The following is a 22,124-nucleotide window of genomic DNA, read 5'->3' on the forward strand; positions in this document are numbered from 1 at the left end:
TTGCCTTCGTGTCCATTTTTACCCCTTATCCTTGCTAGTGGGCTTCATACTGCCCTCTCACCGGTCACCAGTCTTACATGTGTGTATCCTTTGGATGTCAGGAGACTTGTGAAAAGGCAAATGAATTGATGTAGACTCATCTCCTTTACCAAAGAAACAGCATCAGAGTCCTGCTCATGGATCTCATTTTGTGGAGACAGTTGTGAACACGGTGACCCTCTCACCATAAGACGAAAGAGGGAGCAAATAGATCCTTCAGTTTCACCAAGACTTGTCTTTCTGATTTTGGAGCTGTTTTCCAAAGGAGTTTAACTCGATGTGGTTTGGCCAAAGGCACGCTTCTCAGGCCTTGAGGAGGGAAAGTCCTGATTTTTAGACTCAGACTCCCAGTGCGTGAGTTCTGAACACCAAGAAACACTGGTCTGTAGAAGTAGGCTGTATGTGTATGTATAAATTTGCTATCAATTTATTTTCCTTCGTCTTTTTGATGCATTCCATCTTTTTTTCCCTCTTTTGCTTCCATTGTATTGTTGCTAAATATAAATGAGATAATAGTGTTACTTACATGGGGCTCGTGATTACGTTAGTTGCACTCCTGCCACCAGAGTTTCCTGGTCTCTGTGAGGTCAGAAAGCAGCGTGTTGCTTCCCCAGCTCAGGCTCCGTTTAGGAGCTCAGAGCTTTCTGATCATCTCGGGTTTGGGAAAATGAGAGGATTTCTCTCAAGAAGACTCTAATAAAGAGCAAGCAGCATTGCCTCTTGTTGTGGGGAGGTGCCGGAAGGAAAGGAGTGCCCGCGCTGTGGGAGGACCGAAGGCCTCTCAGGCAGGCTGGAAGCGGTGCCTGCCGGACAGATAGAGCAGGCAGGTCTCTGAGAGAAGGAGGGGGTAAAATGGAAGGAAGGAAGGAAGGTACCACCTCTTCCCGTAGCAAAATCTATGGCTGTTCCTCAGCAGGAGACGTGAGTTTGGGCATACAGCTGAGGCACTGCCCACATGAGCCCTAGACCGGAGGACAGGGTGTAGAACAACCCTTGGGAATCACAGTGTGGACACGGAGAAGGCATATGGTGGTATCAGGGCAGCTTAAATGTCCCCTGCAGCCGGTCGTTGAAATCTGGGTCAGATACACACCAGATCAGAATTTTAGCCAGGGTTGGAAAAGATGGTTTCTGACTTGTGTACCAAATGCTATGGATGACTCTAAGTGTGGTAAGAGAATTTGTCTTGCAGTTTTGGATGTTTCTGGAAATGCAGGGGTTAGGGAGTGGTCGAGGATACTTATTTAAATTCCATGAAACTAATTACCCATGGGGATCCATTGCTCCCGCACCATCATAGGGGTCACATTCTTTCTGTTGTCTGCCAACAGGCTGGACGCCTGTTACCTCTGTGATTAACTTTTTCTTCTTAAATTCTCATCCTAGAAGTTAAAACAAAGGATTAATTTATAAAAGTTAAGGTCTCTTTCTAAACTTTTGGTGGTTTTTCTTAGCCCAAAGACATTCCTCTTTGATAGAGAACGTTGTTTGCAAGGTTTTTGAGATTTCCTATATGGTCATTCTACATGCTTAGTGACAGAGTTCATGTATTTCTAAAAATAACATTTAGAAAATGTATATTTAGAATGACTCAAGGCATTTCTTGAGTGTCTTCTAAGATTGACTCTTGTGCTCAATAAATTCCCAGTAAATATTTAGTATGTGTCATGTGTCAGGATTTTAAAGCATTCACTTGTCATGTTTCCAGATTATTATTTGAAATCTCAGTATTGAAATTTTGCTTATATTTTATTATTCCTAAGTATTTTCTTCTTTTTGTTGCTATTGAAGTGGAATTGTTTTAATTTCCTTTTCAAATTGGTTGTTGTTAGTATGTAGAAGCATGACTGATTTTTGTAGGTTGATTTTATATCCTGAAACTTTGCTAAATTTATTAGTTCTAACAGTTTTTTTGTGGAATCTTTAGAGTTTTCTACATTTATGTTCATGTTGTCTGTGAACAGGGATAATTTTACATCTTCCTTTCCAATTTGGATGCCTTTATTCATATTTCTTGCCTGATTGCTCTGGCTGGGACTTCCAGTAAGATGTTGAATAGAAGTGGTGAAAGCAGGCATCCTTTTCTTGTTCCTCATCTTAAAGGAAAAGCTTTTGGTCTTTCACCATCAAATATGATGTTGGCTGTGGGATTTTCATACATGACCTTTATTATATTGAGGTAGTTTCCTTCTATTATGAAAAGGTATTGAATTCTGTCAGATGCTTTTTCAGCATCAATTAAGAAGATCAGGTGGGTTTTTTCCTTCATTCTGTTAATGTAGTATACCACACTGATTGATTTTCTTATGTTGAACCATCTTTCTGTTCCCACTTGGTCATAGTGTATAAACTTTATAACATGCTTTGAATACTATTTCATTGAAGATTTTTTTATCAATATTCATCAGGGATATTGGGCTGTAGTTTTCTTTTCTTGTAGTATCTTTGTCTGGCTTTGGTATCAGGGTAATGCTGGTCTCTTAGAGTGACTTAGAGAGTGTTCCCTCCTCTTCAACTTTTTGGAAAAGTTTGAGAAGGATTGGTATTAGTTCTTCTTTAAGTGTTTTGTAGAATTCCCCAGTAAAGCCACCAGGTCCAGGGCTTTTCTTTGTTGGGATATTTTTGATTACTGATTCAATCTCCTTACTAGTTAGAGGGCTATTCAGATTTTCTATTTCTTTGTGATTTAGTCTTAGTGGGTTTTGTGTTAGTAAGAATTTGTCCATTTATCTAGATTATCCAATTTTTTGGCTTACAGTGGTTCATACTATTCTCTTATGATCCTTTTATTTCTGTAAAATCAGAATTAATATCCTCATTTTCAGTTCTCATTTTAGTAATTTGAGTCTTCTCTCTTTTTTTTTCTTTTGGTCCATCTAGCTAAAGGTTTGTCTATTGGGTGATCTTTTTGAAGAACCAACTTTTGGTTTAATTGATTTTTTTCTGTTGTTTTTCTAGCCTCTATTTTATTTCTCTCTGCTCTAATCTTTAGTATTTCCTTCCTTCTGCTAGCTTTGGGTTTAGTTTTTTCTTCTTTTTCTAGTTCCTTAAGTTGTAAAGTCAGGTTGTTGATTTAAGATCTTTCTTATTTTTTAATGTAAACTTTTATAGCTATACATTTCCTCCTTAAGACTACTTTCACTATATCCCATAATTTTTGGTATGTTGCATTTTCTTTTTCATTCATCTCTCAGTATTTTCTAATGTAGCGTGTGATTTCTTCTCTGGGCCATTGGTTGTTTAAGAGTGTGTTGTTTAATCTCCACGTATTTGTGAATTTTCCAGTTTTCCTTCTGCTGTTGATTTCTAGTTTCATTCCATTGTGATCAGAAAACATACTTTGTATAATTTCAGTCTTTTAAATTTATTAAAACTTGCTTTGCGGCCTAACATATGGTCTATCCTGGAGAATGTTCCATGTGCACTTTAGAAAAATACGTTTTCTGTTATTGTTGTCAGAGTGTTCGGTATATGTCTGTGTATTACAATTGGTCTACAGTGTTGTTCAAGTGCTTGATTTCCTTATTGACTTCCGTCTGGTTGTTCTAGCCCTTATTGAAAGTGGGGTATTGAAGTCCCCTACTATTATTGTAGATCTGTTTGTTTCTCTCTTCAGTTTTGTTGATGTTTGCTTCATGCAGTTAAAAACTCTAATGTTTGGTGCATATGTATTTATAATTGTTATATCTTCTTGGTGAATTGACTCTTTTATCAATATATAGTACCATTCTTTGTCTCTTGTAAGAGTTTTTTGTCTTAAAGTCTATTTGGTCTGATATTATTATAGCCACCCCTGCTCTCTTTTGTTTACTATTTTCATGGAATATCTTTGTCCATCCTTTCATTTTAACCTGTGAGTGTCCTTAGAGCTAAATTGAGTCTCTTCTAGGTAGAATATAGTTGGATCCTGTTATCCATTCTGCTAATCTATGTCTTTTGACTGAGGAATTTAATCCATTTACATTTAAAGTAATTACTGATAGGGAAGGACTTACTATTGCCATTTTGTTATTTGTTTCCTGTACGTCTTATAGATGTTTTTGTCCCTCATTTCCTCCCTTACTGCCTTCCTTTGTGTTTGATGTTTTTGTAGTGACACATTTGGATTCCTTTTTCGTTTCCTTTTGTGTATATTCTATAGATTTTTTTCCTTGTGGTTACCATGGGGATTACATATAACATCCTAAAGTTATAACAATCTATTTTAAACTGATACTAACTTAACTACAATATTGAATTTTTTTTTCTGTTTTGAGCCCTTACTGTGTCCCAGGCATTGCATTAAGCACTCCACGTTTACCTTACTTTAATGCTTTTAGTAACCTTCTGAAAGGCAGGTGTTACTATCTGCATTCTGCCAATGAGGAAACCAAAACACAAGGAAAATAATGAATAATTAACCCAAAGTCTCATAGCTAGGAAGTAGCAAAGTCAGAATTGAGTCCAGGTCTGCCACACCCTCCCATGTTCCACCCAGCACCATGAACCATCTGAACTCATGTTTCCTCCACATTCATCACATAAAGTTGGGTGGCCACATGGCTTTGTTAAAACTTGTAGCTGACTAGTCCCTTTCTATCCAAAACACGTAATTGATGACTTTTCTTTTTTATTTGACATTTACCATGGGTGTGTGTGCTCAAATGGAAGCACATGAATGGCAACACGGAGTTGAGACTTGAGAGTGTACACATAAAGATATAAGTTATCTGAAGTTTAATGTGGCCAACTTATAGTGGAAATTTTCCTTTAAATTGTTGCCATATTTTCCAATAATGAAGCAAAACTTGGAATTGTTCATTAAGGTAAAAATTTACATTTAAATAACATTGTAGGTTGGAGTGTAGGGGTTGTTTAATGAATACTATTTTTTCTTCTTTAATAGTCTACTGCCAGAAACATTAATTGGAAGTATGTGCTCCATTCATTTGTTGATATTTTATCGCCAAATTCTTGGAGATGTACTCCTGAAAGACAGGACGAGTATGAAAAGTGCTGGTAAGGGATCTTTGTAATTTCCTTATGTTCAATAATGCATCATACTTTGAGTAAATGTAACCTATGCCAACCATATCTTCTGTTTCTGAAGGTGACATTTGAAATAAAATATTCAGAATAGCATCAACATGAATACATTTCAGATATAAAATATTGTACTCAGTGTGTATTCTCTGTGAGCTCAGTACATATTCAATTCATTACAATATACATACTTTCACGTTTCAAATTATGGAGATCTGAGATCCTAAAACTCAGATATAATCACATTTTCCCTGATTATCTCTGAATAATCTGTTTTTACCATGTGTTTGATATGCACATCATCTTTTTGGGAAAAGACTGAAATCACCCAAAATAACTGGTTCTTAACGTGTACAATCAGTGGATTAGTTAAGATTGGTGAATCCAGGTGAGAGATATTCAAGAGTTCTATGTACTATTTTTATTCTTGCAACTTTTTTGTAAGCTTGAAATTTTTTCCAAGTAAAATGTTAAAAAATACTGTTAAAAAGTCAATGAGTTGTCACACATGATTGAACTTGCAAAGAGGAATGAATGAGTTACAAGAATTGCTTCCAAAAAACGTTTAATTTTATTGGCTATTCTTTGAATTCAGTAAATCAGTATGCAGATAGGTATTGAGTGCCTACTGTATGCCAGGCATTGTGCTGGGCCCAGTGATGAATGAGACAGGCACGGTCATGCCTACCCCAGTGGAGCAACAGACCTCAAACACGAATACATGAGTCATCCTTTTCACCTTTTAAAATAAGTGATCTGAAGGAAAATACACAATGAAAGTATGCAGTAGGAAGACCTGAATTAATGTGTAGATGAGGGAAGCCTTCCCTGGGCAAGTAATATTTAAGATAAGACCTGAGAGAGGAGTTCGAGATTTGGGTGAGGTTGGTGGAGGACAATCCTTTCTGGATAGAGAGACCAGCATGTCTGAAGACCCAAGGCAAGCAAACGTGGGCATGTTGGAGGGATTGAAATTGAAAGCAGGCGAGGGTGGGTGGAGCAGTGAGTGACAGGGAGAGCCCTGTGATGGCTTAGCACCACGGACAGTAGAGTTCGTGGTTAGACAGGAGTCCTGTCCCAGGGATTCACCACCTGGACAGGTAAATAGAAATGGAACTCAAAGTCAGAGAAGCACAGACATTTCTCAAGGAATAACGATAACTCTAAAGAAGGACAGTTAAGCCTTTTAATCATCACTTGCCTTTGAATTTATTTCAACGACTCTAGCAAAACTTCATGACTGACATGACTTCTTAAAGAGGATAAGGCTTATTAGTTTTCCTATAGGTAAGGAGGAGTTTCTTAGAATTATTGACTTCATTTGAGCCTGACCATCAGAATAAACCTAGTAAAATCTGGAGAAAGGATTTTTCTCTACTAAGGACACAAGCTTATAGAGTATATTGCCCTCGCCATTTCAAAAGTGTTCTTCCTGGTGTGCTTCTGTGCACAGGGTTTTCATGTGTCATGATTTATGGTGAAATATCCATATTCTCCCATACAGTATTTAGGCATGTGGCCAGAATCTCTAATACGTGATTCCTTCTAGTTTTTCCACCATCCGTTGACCCCCAGACATAAGTCTGGGGTCCTTCCCTGAGCTCTGGTGGACTGGAGTCAGACCCAAGCAGCCCACCCTGCACCTCCTTTCCATTGGTGCTTCCTGGTTCCTGCTCAGCCTTCCAGGAGCAGGGGTGCCTCCTAATTGGAAGATTCCTTTTACCACACCACAGTCATAAGGAAGAAAGAGGGGTTGAAAAAAATCCTAGAAAGAAGAACAAAAATTTCTAATCTTATTCTGTTGGAGCTACTTCACTCCCACCCTAGAAGTTCTATCTACTTGGGCCAAGACTCATTCCAGAGCTCCCTGGGGTTTGGATGTAGGGGCAGGTGGAGGTTGAGGGGACAGCTTTGAGCTCTCCTAGAGGTTAAAGAGTGCAGAATGTGTTATGAATAAATCATGTGGCACAATAATTTGATGTTTTATGTCTATTGCAGTAAAATAGATTGGATAAAGTTTGTGTAAAACCCTTTTTCTTCTTTTGTATTTCAGATTTAATGAGTAATCCTGTGCTGGCCACCTTCCCCACGCTCTTGGAGCAGCCTGACGTGATGGATGCTCTCAGGGTGGGTAGAGGGCATCATGATGGAAACCTCATGGGTTCTGAAACCAGTTAAACTCACCACATTAGTGAGTTCTGACACCTGCTCTATGTTTCTTTTTCCCTATTTGGATGATGTCTCCCAATCCTTGTCCACTGTCTAGCTAACGTGGTCTCATCCTTCCTGTCTTAGTATGAACGTTGCTTCCCCCGGGCTGACCCAATAAGCAGATACAGTGTGTGCTACGTACACTATTGCAGTCTCTTACCTGTCATTTGTTCCTTGGCTTAAGATGGCCACTGATGGTGTCCTAAGAGCACAATTGCAAACTGGTTTGTTAGATAAATCAACTGAGTTTTCAGGCAGAGTAAGGGCATGTATATCATTTTTACCTTAATTTGGTATCTACTGTCTATGAAATGGCAGCTGGATCTTAGGTTGACCCATATGAAATCTTTAATTTTCAGCTGTTTTTTGACCTTCAAAAATGGCAGTTTCATAAATTTCAACTTGATATCTCAAGGGCAACAAATATTAGAAGACCCGTATGCCTGCAAGGCAGATACTGAGATAACATGACAAGTGTCCCAGGGGCAGTGTCATCCAAGTCCTTGGAGTTTTAAAGAAGGAAGCAAATGAGGACCAGGAATCTGATGCATTAAAGAAGTTGTCAGTGAGATGGACCTAATAAGAGGCTGAGGGCCCAGTCGGATTTTGACGTGCTGAGGTGGGAGTGGAAGACACTACAGGTGGAAGGATCAGCGTGAGCAAACATTCTGAGGCAGGACAGAGTAGAGCGTGTTCTTGAGAAGAGCTAATGATCCAGTTGGCACGTCAGGTGTCCTCTGTAGGTGGGCAAGTCCATCAGGGTCTCACGCCGAGGGTGGGGGGTGTGGTAGGGGTGGGTAACCCGTGAAGGTGTTTGCTTTAGGAGAACTCCTGACAGCACAGTGAGGTGGAGAAGCACCCGTGCAGGAGGGAGGTGAGCTGTGTTAGGAGGGGGCTCCTGTTGATAAGGAGGGAGGTCATGTGGGCCTGACAGAGACGTGGCCGGAGGAAGGAATCACCTGCAGAGATTTGTGTTAGACTTTGAAGCTGATTTCGTGTGCTGCTCTGGCTAGGGTGAGGGTGTCATCAGTAACAATAAAGTTTCCAGCAAGAAGACTTAAGAAAATGTTCATGGCATATGATTACCCGTAATTTCAGACAAATTCATTTGGCAGTATAGCTAGATAACGCAGAATTTCTCATTCTTCCTTTGTAAGATCATTAGTATCGTAATATTTATTCATTATACAGAACATATGTTCATTGATTCATTCAACAAATATTTCAGGAGAGCCCGTTATGGCTAAGGCCCTGTGCCAGGTCTGCAATATTTCTCTAGAAGTAGAATGGTCACAGAATCTGGACTTTGGTGTCAGGAGGAACCTAAGGCTGATCTGGTCTAAATTCTGCATTTCCTGATGAGCAGGTGGCTCAGAGAAGTGCAGCGACCTGGCGACCGTGGAGCCAGCAGCGGCCAGGCCAGGACTGTCGCTGCAGGTCAGCTCTGGGTGTCCAGATCCACCACAGGCTCCTCGAGAGAAGGCCTGTGGGTGAAGTTGTTCACAGATATTACAAAGTGAAAACACCCAACTTTGAGTTATAATAGTACATTTAAACATATATATGTGTATATCTGACTGTGAAAAGATCTGAAAGAATGTACCCTAGGAAGGTAGCAATGATTACCTCTGGATTTTGTTGATCTGTATTTTCTGAATTTTTCCACAGTGAATTATTTGTATAATGAGTCCTGCCCTCTTGAGCCTTCTCTTCATGGCATCCTGTGTTACTTAGGATAAGCCAGGCTGTGTGGTGGTAGCTACACAGGTTTATTTCTCACTCGTGGTACCTTCCAGAATGGGTCAATGGAAGACCCTGCTCCATGGTCACCCCAGGGCGCAGGCTGGTGGAGGCTCCACTTCCTTACAACATCATCTGAAGGAGTGGCTTCTCTGCTGCCAGCTGCCCCTCCAGGAGAAGAGGGAATGGAGAACTGCCCTTGGACTCTCCTCTGCCTTTGCCCCCAGGCAGCATGGGCACTTCTGCTCAGAGTTCATTGGCCAGAACCAGTCATGTGGCCCCACTTAACTTCAGGGAGCTGGGAGGTCTACTCCTCTGTTTGCTCCAGAAGGAAGGGAGAAGAAGATCTTGGTGCATAATAGTGATTCCCCCACATGTTTGCTGTTCCCCCCTGAGTTACTGTGAGTGAAACACCCTACTGCTCGCCGGGACTCAATGCAAATGAGGTGGGACCTTGATGGTTAACTAACAAACAATAGGCAGATTTACCAGACAGTAAGTCAAAAGTTGGCTAGTGATACTCATGTTAAGCCAGATACCTTTCAAGTTTACATTATGAAGTGTGTGAGCCTCCTTGTGTTAATTTAGGTAAGTTCAGTTTGTTGTTGGTGTTTTAATTATAATAGTGGCACCTGGCCTGTTTAGTAAAACACTCTGGCTCTCTAAGGGTCCTCTTCAAACTCTCCAGGACCCACAGGCACAGTAGTCAAGAGAGTGGAGGACCACAACCCCATAAGATAGGTCTTTCATGGTAATAACCATGACCATTCCAAGACGCAACTCGTGAGGGCACAGCCTGTGGTCTCTTGGTGGAAACTTCTCCTTTATTTCATGGAGAATCTCTTCCTTGGTGCCATATGTCATATTCACCCCAGGGGCTCCCTCTTGAAAAAGGGCTGATGGCTTTCACATAACTCACGAAATCAGGCACCAGCAGGAGGATGCCTGTAAACAGGCACAAAACTGAGGCCCTGGAAGGAGCAGCTGGGAGACTGGGCACATTCCCCACGCTCACAGTTTGCCCAGAACTGGCACTGTGAACGTCTTCAATTCATGCTTCTGTGGGATTAATTGAACTCTTGTTTTTTTTATTTCTTTAAAAAACCTTTGGGGCGCCGGCCCAGTGGCACAGCGGTTAAGTGTGCGCACTCCGCTTTGGCGGCCCAGGGTTTGCAGGTTCGGATCCCGGGTGCGCACCCACACACTGCTTGTCAAGCCATGCTGTGGTGGTGTCCCATATAAAGTAGAGGAAGATGGGCACAGATGTTAGCCCAGGGCCAATCTTCCTCAGCAAAAAGAGGAGGATTGGCAACGGATGTTAGCTCAACACTCATCTTCCTCACCAAAAAAAAAAAAAAAAAAGCTTTGTGAAGACTTGTGGACAGATTGAGAATGTTTACTTGCAAAACTGTCTTTTAATTTATTTCACCCTGACCATTGTCATCAGGGCAGAGAGAATTGTAGAGAACTATGGTATTTGGCAGTTTTCTATTTTCATTAGTGTCTTACCCTAAAAGCTTCGTAGTATTCTATTGTTTAGATGGTGTGTTTGTATGGATGTGTTAGGGTTTCACTGATTCTGTTCTTAAATTAGTTTTGACTTGTAAGAATCATGGGCTCTGAGGTATCTTGCACTGCCTGGTCAGTCTGTCTCTGGGTCATTAGGATAGATGCTAAAGATTCACTTCTTACATGTGTCGGTTCTATACAGTGTTTTTAACCCTGTCCATAAGTTTAATTACAGTGAAGTTGCAGAAGTGTGGCAGAGACTTGTTAATACTCGGATTAATATAATATTTCTGTCTGCTTTTTAGAGTTCATGGGCTGAGAAAGAAAGCACATTAAAGAGATCAGAGAAGGTAATCTGATTTTCTACGCTGAGCTTAATATTTTCTGTGCTCACTGTTTGCTTGCACATTCTAATAATACCTCTTTTTTAGCTAAAGTAGCCATAGTTATAATCCCTCTTAATCAGTTCAACTATGTCATTATGGTTGTAAAGACACTTTCCAAGAAGGGTGTGGGTGATCGATTCCTAATGTGAAAAGAAACACTGGATCAAGACAGTCATTTCAGATCACTGAGTTTTATTGAATTGAGGGAAAGTTTCTAAACTAAAAGCTCCCAGTTGGCTGTCAAAATTCTCTTGTTTTTAAAAAATTCCTCCATCTCTGAAAGTCTATATCAGATAGGGAGAAGGAAAAATAAAACTGGCCTGAGCTGAGTGGTACATTGGAAAAGTTCACGGCTCCTGCTTACATTGCCGTAGAGGTCTGATCATCACCACATGGAACTTGCATCAGTCAGTGTGAGTAGTGGCTTCACTGCTCTGACCCAGGCTCTACAGACTTGTTCTGTAAAAGGCCAGAGAGTGAATATTTTTCATTTTGTGGGTCATAAGGTCTCTGTCACAGCTACTCACCTATGCCATTGTAATGCAGAAGCAGCTAGTGACAGTACACAAACATCTGAGCATGGCTGTGTTTCTATAAAACTTCATTTATAAAGAGAGGCAGTGGGCCACATGTGACCCATGGTCCATGGGTTTTGGACTTCTAATCTAAAGTGTTAATTATCTACAAGGAACATGGGAGAACAAACAAACTAAAAACTCTAAAAATTGGAAAAAAATATATTCATATTGTATCCTTATTTGAGCTTCCATTTGACCAGTACCATCTACACTTGAACTTTGCTAAAATTGTCAGGTTTAATGCGATTCTGGTACAGCAGTGGACAAGGTGCTGGGCCTCAGGCCTGTAGAAATTGCCCCTGCACATGTGCTGTGCGTGGAGAGGTGATGTCTGTGTGCAGACCCTGCTGCGTACAGACACCTCCACCCTCTGACCGCTGTGCTCTCTGAGATCCCGCCCCACCTGTCGGGGTCAGGGGCTGACTGACTGTGCTGATACTGCAGTCCTCGTGTTATCCGGGGAGGGTCTCACCACAAATCCTTACTCCCTGGGTCTCCTTTCTCTGGATTTCATGCGGAGCGCTTGCTCCCCTTCTCTTACAACAACTCGACAATGATCTCTGAGATGCTGAATCGAATTAAGTGCATACAGCTGACTTCACATTGTGTCTGAGTTATATTTACCTGGAGCCACATCCTTGTCACCAGAATTAGATTCCAGCGCCCCATTTTCCTTGATGGAATGTGTGGGACACCCTCAGTGGAGCTTAGGAGACCCCCTGGTCTCCAGGAGCAGCTCCCAGACTCTCGGGGAGGAGTGCTTGTCTCTACTCCATGGTGACTCTTGCTGCTTCCCCTTCACAGAGTGCTGCTTCCTGACTGAGTAACTGGTTCAGAGCCATCACCTGCCAGGCGCTAATGGCCCCTCCGCACCCCTTAGATGGTGTAGTGGAGGAAGACAAATCCTCTACCCTCTAGGTCCTTCTGCCTGGGCTATGAATTAAATTGACATGAGACAGAATAACAGAAGAAAATCAAACAAAGCTTTATAACATGTATACATGGGAGAGACCAAGGAAAACTGAGTAACTCACCAAAATGGTGGAGGCTCTCATTTTAAATACCATCTTCAGCTAAAGACAAAGGGGGATGCTGGGGGTAGTGTTTTGGTACTTCAAAGGGGAGGAAGGCAGTTCACATGGAGATGGAAAAGCAAATGTTTGGTAGACAGAAGTTTGATAAGAATGGGCCTAGCAAGGACCCTTACAGTCTACCAATACCCAGAGTTATCTATGGTGATGGCCTGTCCCCAGGACAGCCCTTTTATCTTAAATTCTTTTAGGCACTTAGGGGGAAGGTCAAAGTTTCTTTCAGAGTCTTTCGTTCTTAAAAATAATCAAGCCAAGCCAAAGAGACACATTTTGGGTTGGCCAATTCTGAGCCCCCATAATGGCTTCTAGTTAACAGAGTCCATAGAGTTTAACACTGAAAAAATAATGATGCAGATCCACTCATAGTTATTTGTGGTGCTGATATTTTCCCAGAGAGACAAAGAGTTCCTGAAGGCCACGTTTCTCCTGGTCTATCACGACTGTGTGGTCCCTCTTCTCCATTCTACTTCCCTGCCCCCATTCAGGTGGGCAGAAGAAGAGACTGAGGCTGCCCGATGGAAAGCAATCGCTGACTTCCTTAAGCAAAACCAAGAAAACGAGGGCGCCCTCCCAGCTCTGCTGTCCCCAGATGGAGTCCATGAACCTTTTGACATTTCAGAGCAGACCTATGACTTCTTGGGTGAAATAAGGAAGACTGCAGCCTGACAGTGGTGGCCCTGGTGGACCCTCCATAATGGCCTGAATAAAATGACAGAACCAAAAGAAACTGTCACTCTGTAACTTAGGCTTTACTCTTTTTTGTACAGACCACATTCTATAAGAAATATTTATCTGATAATTTGAATATGTTTTAATACAATAAAATTTTTATAAGGAATACTATTATATCTAAATTTAAAGAACTTTTTTCAAAAACCAAGTAACTTGAATTTAAGTTGACTGTATCTATAGATTTGTATAAAAGCAAGATTTTATCAAAAGCTAAATTTATGATTATTCAAGCAAGTGAAAATATGATCCACACAATGGGAGAAGATATTTACAAATCATATATCTGTTAAGAGTCTAGTATCCAGAATATATAAATACATGATTATTGCTAATAAAATTTATGTTGTGAAATGAAGGGAAAACCAGAGTAATCTATTTGAGAAAGTTGTGTTATTAATCACTTAATTCGGCCTAATATTTGAATGTGAATTATCCTCATTAGATATGAAAGCAGAATCTAGTTTTGCCTTTTCAAGTCTATATAATAAGTGCTCTTTAACAAAAAAAGTACTTTCAGGCTTTGAGGAATGAGTTAATCCACCCCTGTGTCAAAGAACAAAGGTTTTTTTTTTTTTTTTTTAATTGATGTTTTAATGGTTTCTAACATTGTGAAATTTTGGGTTGTGCATTTTTGTTTGTCCACCACCATATATATGACTCCCTTCACCCCTTGTGCCCACCCCCCACCCCCACTGCCCCTGGTAACCACAGTCCAGAAAGAACAAAGGTTTTATTGCATTTCAAATGAACTTGTGACTGCTGGTAAATTGTCCCAAGCCTCACTGTTCATAATAATAGTACAGTGGGCATTTCTTGAGTGCCTACTATACTTGTTCTCAATTAACTTGGTTAATCCTCACAGCTCCTGTAGGAGGTAGATACTGGGTTTTTCTATGTTACTGCTCAAGAAACAGGCCAGGCAGGTAAGATAATTTTCCTAAGGTCAGAGCTAGCAAGTTGCACAGCTACTATACCAAGTAAAGATACGATGGATCATTTCCTACAACCTAAGATGTTACCTCATCTGTGCAAATCTTTAAGAATTGCATGTGAAGATAAAACATGAGAAGGCTGTTTGTAGAAAAACATGATGAAATCAGAAAGAGTTTAACCTAAATAATCAGAGTACCATTTGAGGTACTTTTTTTGGCAACCTGCCGCTTCAAAAGAGGCATTTACTTTTAGAGATCCATCATCTTAGGAAACTTCTGGGCTACATCCTAGTTAGTTTACCCTGAACCCTTAACCTAAACTTAGCTTGGGCCTTCATCTCAGAAATTGACGTGGTATGAAAGAGTTCCCACCACAAACGTGACACGAGAGCTTGGCCTTGGAAAAGAGATTTCACTCCATCTCCAAGAGCTGGTTTCCAGAGATTCTGTCCCTCTGCATCCCCTCTGCCCCCAGTGACACGGGAAGCTGAGCGTCCAGACACCGTTCATTTGCCCATCACGATGCAGCTGCCCCGTCCCCTCCTCAGGTGATGGCTGCCCTTCCTCTGGGACCCTGGCCTCCCTGCCTCCTGCTTGGCCAGAGGGAGAGGGTTTTTGCCTTTTCAAATGGAGGTGGCGAGAGAGTGTCTGGGACTTTTCCCCACTCTGTCACTGAGTTGCCTCCTCTTAGGCCCCTGCAGTCCTGTGTAAAGGAGATGAAACCATGTCACTCCCCAACGTGAAGGTCATTTTTCTGTAGAATCTTTAATTCCTAATTTCCACCTTTTAACTTTTTTAATCACTTAGCTTATTCTTAGCATTAAGCAGAGGTGGGGCATTCTGAATGAAAGAAAATATTGCTGGTGAATCCCTTTCAAAGAGTGTACAGCATGAAGAGAGAGAGCTTTCTTTAGAGTGTGTTTTCAGAGACTGTCTTCCGTGGTCATGTGAAATGTGCTGTGATTGATGAATGTGAGCAACTTTATGGTTTCTGACACTGAGAAAAATATGGGGACATGAGAGAAGACAGTTTCAGTAATGCTTGGCCAAAAAGTGAGGCACAAAGGCAGTTAGTCTAAATGGAGGGGACAATCCCAGAGGGTGAGGGCGTCTGCCATTGAGAGACTCATGTTTCCTCTTCAGTCAGTGGAATCTTTTTTTTTAAACAATGAAACCTCTCTGGCTTTTTAAATGCCACTTTTTAGCTTCCAAAACAGGAAGAGGTTGTCAAGGAGCCAAAAACATCCTGGAAATGAGTCCTGGGGTTTGTGTCAAGGAGCGTGACTTGGCAACCCACTGAATTATCATGAGAGCCGTGGTCGCGGAGCAGGAACAGGGCAACCAGCAGGCCTTTGCTGGGCGACCGTGTACATATGCGGTACCTACCAGTGAGGCCAGGGGACTCCCCACATCAGGACCACGCAGGGTGGGCAGGGCGGGGATTCTAAAGTGTAAACTACGTGGCCTCCTCTCCCCATCCTCCCAGCCTCTTATAATTGGTTGAGTGTCTTCATCCATCAGGTCTGCTGGAGGTGAAAAATGTTGCATTTCCCTTACCTGGGTGCTTGGGCTGGTTGGCGAGGGGACGGGGCATGTACTAAAGAGCAAGGACAAACTCAGTCTTCAGTGGTTTTATGGTCTAATGTGTGAAGCCAGAACTCACGAGGAGCCAGCTGAAATAAAGAACAGCACACACAAACGGAGCAGGTTTGACTTGCTAGTCCAGTAGCATGTGGGAAGCCCATCACTTTGACAAGGGAGGGAGCTAGAAGTGTCATCTCCCAGCTGAGGGCTGTGTTGGTTTGCAGCCTCGTAGGATATCCTTTGCCGTGGACTGGGTCAGCATCCTCATGTGTGAAGCATGCCAAGTTGGGAGGTTTTCTTGGGGCATGGAGGTGATCAGAGCTGGCTGTCGCCTCGCGGCTTTGTATTCTGTTTCCTCAAAGCAGAGAATCAGTGACAGAACCCTCCTTACTAAGGCCCTGTGCATCTGAGGACTGTGGTTGTCCGTGTAGTCTTCCATTTATTCAACATACATTTGTTGAGCACCTGCTATACCAGGCACAGCATGAGGGTTTGAGGACATAGTGGGAGCAGCCTTGATGTGATCCCTGTGCTAACAATGCATGAGGTGGACAGTCATTACACAAAAGAACCACAAGGGAAGGGTACAAATTGTTAGATGAGCCTATCATTGTGTCTTTTCGTTGTTGCTGTTATTTTTAAACCCCAACAATACTGTGGCCTGGGATAATAACACTGCAGCAGGCACACAGTGAGCAGTCAGTATAGGTGTTCTTTCCTATCTGCATTTTCCCTCTCCAAACTCCACCATCCAGCGCGAGGGACTCAGATTCAGGTCAGTTTTCCAACAAATCCACTATCTGAAACTCAGGAACACATGGATTCAATAACCTGGTATTCCTCCACATGCAGATTTGCTCTCTGAACTCCTGGTATTTGAACGCAGTCACCCAGTAGCTGTGGATGGGAAGGGATGGTGGAACAATAAGTCAAGGGCGAGTGAAGGCTGTGCCATCTCAGGTGGGAAAATGGAGGCCCTGGGCTCGATGGCCCCGCGATGACTGACACTGAATGAGGGCATGCAGGTTTGCGTGCAGCAATATAAAGTGGAGATCATTAATGGAACGCAGCTCCAACTCAGGACTTTGGTAGTGTGTCTCTTGTTTCTCACGTTCTGGAAGACAGAGTGGACCTTAGCCTGCGCATTTGTGTCTGACTTTGCTGGCAGAGATTGACTTTGCTAGCAGAGATTAACTTTGCAGAACTTTGTGCTTTCGAAGAGGCCACTTTGAGGGATAACAAAAAAATGCTCCAAGCTCTCTGAGCTCTTCTCCAGGTAGGTGTCTCTGGATAACCCAAACATTTTCCCACTGCGTCTTTCCTCTTTCCTGCCAGCTGTCCTTTGACTCTGAAGTGTTCTGTGCCTGCCCAGTCCCCATGGATACTGGGAGTCAGACTCAGTTCTGCCTGACAGCAACAAACAGTGTTAACCACAACCTGCTCCCAAACCTGGGCCTATCTGTGTGGGCACTGTAACTCCCCCATCTGAGAGTCGAAGTGACCTGGATTTATAGAGATAGTGGCTGCAATCCAGTTGTGTCTGAATCAGCAGGCGAGAGCAATGGGGCATATGTGTCCCTGCAGCATAAAGGGGGACCCCACTTACACACACACACACACACACACACACACACACACTTTTATCCCAGCTCCAGGAGTGGGTTCTGATTGGCTCAAGCCGATCAGCATATCCCATTCCCCTGGTCACAGTGATTGGATTGGGAATGGGCCAAGAGAGATCAAATTCCAGAAGATTTACTCACCAGAGCACTCTCGTTCCCTGCCCAGTATAGTGGGAGAGGTGAGATCTGGAACCACTGTGTGCTATGGCGATTTCTCACCAGGAAGGGGGAGCCTAGAGCTGTGTGTGCATGGGGGGGACGGGGTGTGTGTGTGTGTGTGTGTGTGTGTGTGTGTGTGTGTGTGTGTGTGTGTGTGTGTAGGGGTGTGGTGACACTGAATGAGGTTAAGAATGAAGCCAACTGCAGTGACAGTGACAGGCAGAGCCTGTCAGAGGGATTCTAGGTCCTTGGTAGCATTGTTTGACTCTCACCTGAAGCCAACAATCCCTCTGAACCTCTCACTTACCTAGGGTAATAAATTCCCTTCAGGGGCCGGCCCCGTGGCTTAGCGGTTAAGTGCGCGCGCTCCGCTGCTAGTGGCCCGGGTTCAGATCCCGGGCGCTCACCAACACACTGCTTCTCCGGCCATGCTGGGGCCACGTCCCACACATAGCAACTAGAAGGATGTGCAGCTATGACATACAACTATCTACTGGGGCTTTGGGAGGAAAAAAATAAATAAATAAAATCTTAAAAAAAAATTCCCTTCATTGTTAAAGCCAGTTAGAATGAATTCTAACCCTTTCCATGGGAAGAATCTTAATGGATAGAACTGTCTTCTTTCCCTAAGCAACTCTGGCTTTCTCCTGGCCTGCCCCTTATTTGTCAGGCAACCAATAAAGCTTTTTTGAAAAATGTATAAAGCAATTTATTGGTAGGGAGAAAAAAAAGATATAGGCAGTTGTCTCCAAAGTCTTTATGACTGAGAGGGTAGATTCAATCATTTGAAACATCTATTAAGTGCCTAGTGTATGCCAGACAGTATTCAATATGAACAAAGTTAGTGGTCTCCTGAAGCCAACATCCTAGGAAGGGACAGGGGCAGGGAGACAAAGAATATGCAAATGAATCAATAAACAATAAAAATACTAGGTAGTGATAGGTGCTATACAGATAATCAAAACAGGCTGGTGTAGTCCTGATTCTGGTGAAATCGAGATGGATATTCCACCCGCTCCTCCTCTCCTCTGAATGCAACTAAAAGCCCTGGAGAGAATGCATGGAACAGCGATCTCAGGACTCAAAAATAAAAGGGAGCAGGAAGATTTGGGCAGGAAACTGGAATTCAAAAACTACCAAACTGGTGATGAGTTTCCCATTTTCCTTCCCCTGAGATCTCCAGGCCTGGGCTCAGGGACAACATGAAACCCTGAACTGTGCACAGGGTACAGACAAAAAACATCTCCAAAAGAAGCCCTCTATTTCTGCTCTGGAGAATGAGAAAGAGAGCCCCTACACGTCAGAGAGAGTGTAGAAAACCTTGTTTATTTTTGTTTTTTCCATTCTTTCCTGCCCCAGTCCCCAGGAAACCTAGTGACAATAGTAGTGGCAGTGGCAGCCAGACAGATGGCTAGAACTCTGAGGGAGGGGAACTCTTCTCTCTGACCAAAAGAACTGTGGTCCTAAGAGCATGAGGGAAATCCCTGTTGCTTTTTTTTCTCCTATATATCTCTTGTTGCTTTTTGGCACAGCAGGGCAGGGAAACTAAAACCCTGGCCTTTTAACCAGAGGGCCAGGGTGAGGGTGAAGGGGGCAGGGTCTCCTGGAAACTGGAAAGTGTTGGGGGAGCGCATGGAGAGGAGGGGCTAAAGAAAGTGACCCCATAAAATAGTGTATGAATGTCTGAGCCCACCCCAAAGCAGACCCTAACAGCATACCAAAGGATTTTAGAACGAGGCCGCCCCGGTCCAAGACTAGCACACACACTGAACAGGTGGGACTAGCACTGCAAAGCCTTAAAAATTGAACTAACATTGTTGTTTTTTTTTTTTTTTTTGTGAGGAAGATCAGCCCTGAGCTAACATCCATGCCAATCTTCCTCTTTTTACTGAGGAAGACCAGCCCTGAGTTAACATCTGTTGCCAATCCTCCTCCTTTTTTTCCCTTTTCTCCCCAAAGCCCCAGTAGATAGTTGTATGTTGTAGTTGTACATCCTGCTAGTTGCTTGACATTGTTTGGTTTTACAGCCTAGAGAAGGCAGCCAGCAACTTGCAGCCTGAACCTAACTAGGCAAATTGCCTGATAAAACAAATAAAAAGCAACATTTTCCATAAGACTTAAATAAGACCCATAATCCCATAACAATATTCAAAATGTCCAGATACAATCCAAAATTTCTTGATATTCGAAGACCTAGGAAAATCTCAACATCGCTCAAGGGAAAAGACAATCAAGAGACAACTCTGAGATGACACAGCTGTGGGAATTGAGACATTAAAGCAGCTATTATAATCATGCTCCAAGAAGTAAGGGCACATCTCCCTAAAATGAATAGAAAGATAGACAGTCTCATAAGAGAGATAGATGATACAAAAAGAACTAAATTGAAGTTTTAGAAATAAAAAAATAACAAAATTGAAAAAATATAACCAAATTAAAGTTTTAGAAATAAAAATATAATATTATAATTCATTTGTTACATAATGAAAATGAAAAAATTTATTGGATAAACTCAGTAACAGAATGTAGATGACAGAGAAAGAGCCAATGAACTTAAAAATAGTTCAATAGATCAATATAAATCAATATAGATAAATCAATATAAATTGTCCAGCTGAACAACAGAAAGGAAATAGATTGAAAAAAATAAATCCTTAGGATCCTGTGAGACAATACCGAAAGGTCTAACATTCTTGTCATCAGAGACTCAATAGGAAGGAGAAAGTGTAGTGCAGAAAAAAACTTTTTGAAGAAATAATGGCTGAAAACTTCTTAAATTTGGTGAAAGACATAGTTACAGATTCAAGAAGCTCAATGAATGCCCAAAACAGCAAACTCAGGAAAATCCACGTTCAGCCGTATCATAATCAAACTACTAAAACTAAAGACAAAGACAAAAATCTTAAAAGCAGCCAGAGACAGATAATGCATTAAATTTAGGGAAAAACAATTTGAATGACGGCAAATTTCTTGTCAGAAACCAGAGCTCGGAAGGCAGTAGAAAGTTTTTAAAGGACTGAGAAAAAAAACAAACTGTCAACCCAGAATTCTATATTTGGCAAAAATATCCTTTAGGAATGACGGTGACATAAAGGTATTCTCAGATAAAGAAAAACTAAGAAAATTCATTGTCAACAGACTTTCTCTAAAAAAAAATGCTAAAGGAAGTCTTTTAGACAGAAGGGAAATGATATCAGAGGGAAGCTTGGAGCATCAACAACAGCAATGGCCAATATCTGGGTAAACATAATGGATTATTTTTTTCTCTTGAGTTCTTTAAAATATGTATGATGGTTGAAAGCAAAAGTCATAATATTGTCTGATAGAGTTTTCAATTTATGTATATATAATACATATGACAACTACAACTGAAAAGCAAGAAGGTAAAGATACCTATATGGTCAAGGTGTCAAAAGGTTCTGAGAGGACCAAAAAGTTATCCGTGTATATTGTAATTCCTAGAACAACTTCTAAACAAATAACAGAGACATGGTAAAAAACTCAATAGATAAAGTAAAATGAAAAACTAAAAATGTTGAAAAGATCCAAAAGAATGCAGGAAGGAGGAAATAAAGAAACACAGTGAACAAACAAAAACCAAAAAATAAAATGGTAAACCTAAATCCAAATATATCAATAATTACATTCTATGTAAATAGTCTAAACATACCAATTAAAGGCAGCAAATTTCAGAATGGATTAAAAAAAGAAACCCAACTATATCATAACCACACACAAAAAACCCAGTATAAATATTGATGTATGTAAGTTAAAAGTAAAAGGGTGGGAAAATATGTACCATGCAAGCACTAAGCGTGCTATAATATTCATGTAAATATCACTTATAAGCAACAGCATTTGCATACATTGTTGGTGAGAATATAAACAGTTTAACCACTTTGGAAAATAGCTTGACATTATCTTCTAAAAACACATACCACGTGACCCACAATTCCACTCTGAAGATATTCTCAATAGAAATGCATACATAGATACACCAGAAGACAAGTTCTAGAAAGTTCACGGCAGTCTTATTAATTATGACCCCAAATTGAAAGAACCCAGATGTCCATGAACAATAGAATGGATAACTAGAGTGTGGTATATTTGTACAACGAAATACTATCCAGCAGTGAGTGAACTACAGCAATGCACGATGACGTGGATGAGTTTCACAGGCATAACATTGAATGAAAGCAGCCAGACACAAAGAAATCCATTCAAAAACAGCCAGAACCGACCTACGGGCTCAGACATCATGAGAGCAGGTGTCTTGGGAGGAGCGAGGGAGAAATGATTGAGAAGAGTCTGGCAACATTCTATTTCTTGCTCTGGGTGGTGGTTCCATGGTCTGTATGTTTCGTGCACTTTTTCTGCAAGTGATTTATACATCAATAAAAGCAATTTTGAAACAGTTTTTGAAAATCAGGATGGAAACATTAACAGAGGGTGTGCTGGTCTTGTTGTGGAAAGGAAAGAGAGCCAGAAGAGAAGTGATTTCAGGATTAGAATTAGATAA

At 41.5% G+C, this 22,124-nt stretch overlaps 1 protein-coding gene across 3 annotated transcripts in view; it reads left to right on the forward strand.

Annotated features, from left to right (window-relative positions):
• The window catches only part of NPHP1 (nephrocystin 1), a 64,718-nt gene extending 51,055 nt beyond the window's left edge, over window positions 1-13,663 (forward strand). For 2 of the 3 annotated variants that reach the window (XM_004435796.3, XM_014791622.2), the window contains exons 17-20: window positions 4,925-5,037; window positions 7,115-7,188; window positions 10,827-10,871; window positions 12,970-13,663. In XM_004435796.3, coding sequence (XP_004435853.1) covers window positions 4,925-5,037; window positions 7,115-7,188; window positions 10,827-10,871; window positions 12,970-13,242 — 505 coding nt within the window. In that variant the 3' untranslated portion in view covers window positions 13,243-13,663. The remainder of the gene's footprint in view (window positions 1-4,924; window positions 5,038-7,114; window positions 7,189-10,826; window positions 10,872-12,969) is intronic. The other variant, XM_087426125.1, reaches the window with a different exon arrangement.
• The last annotated feature ends 8,461 nt before the right edge of the window (window positions 13,664-22,124 follow it).

This window comes from Ceratotherium simum, chromosome 40 (genome assembly GCF_057802395.1).
Source record: "Ceratotherium simum simum isolate JZ-2026a chromosome 40, ASM5780239v1, whole genome shotgun sequence".
Lineage (NCBI taxonomy): Eukaryota > Metazoa > Chordata > Mammalia > Perissodactyla > Rhinocerotidae > Ceratotherium > Ceratotherium simum.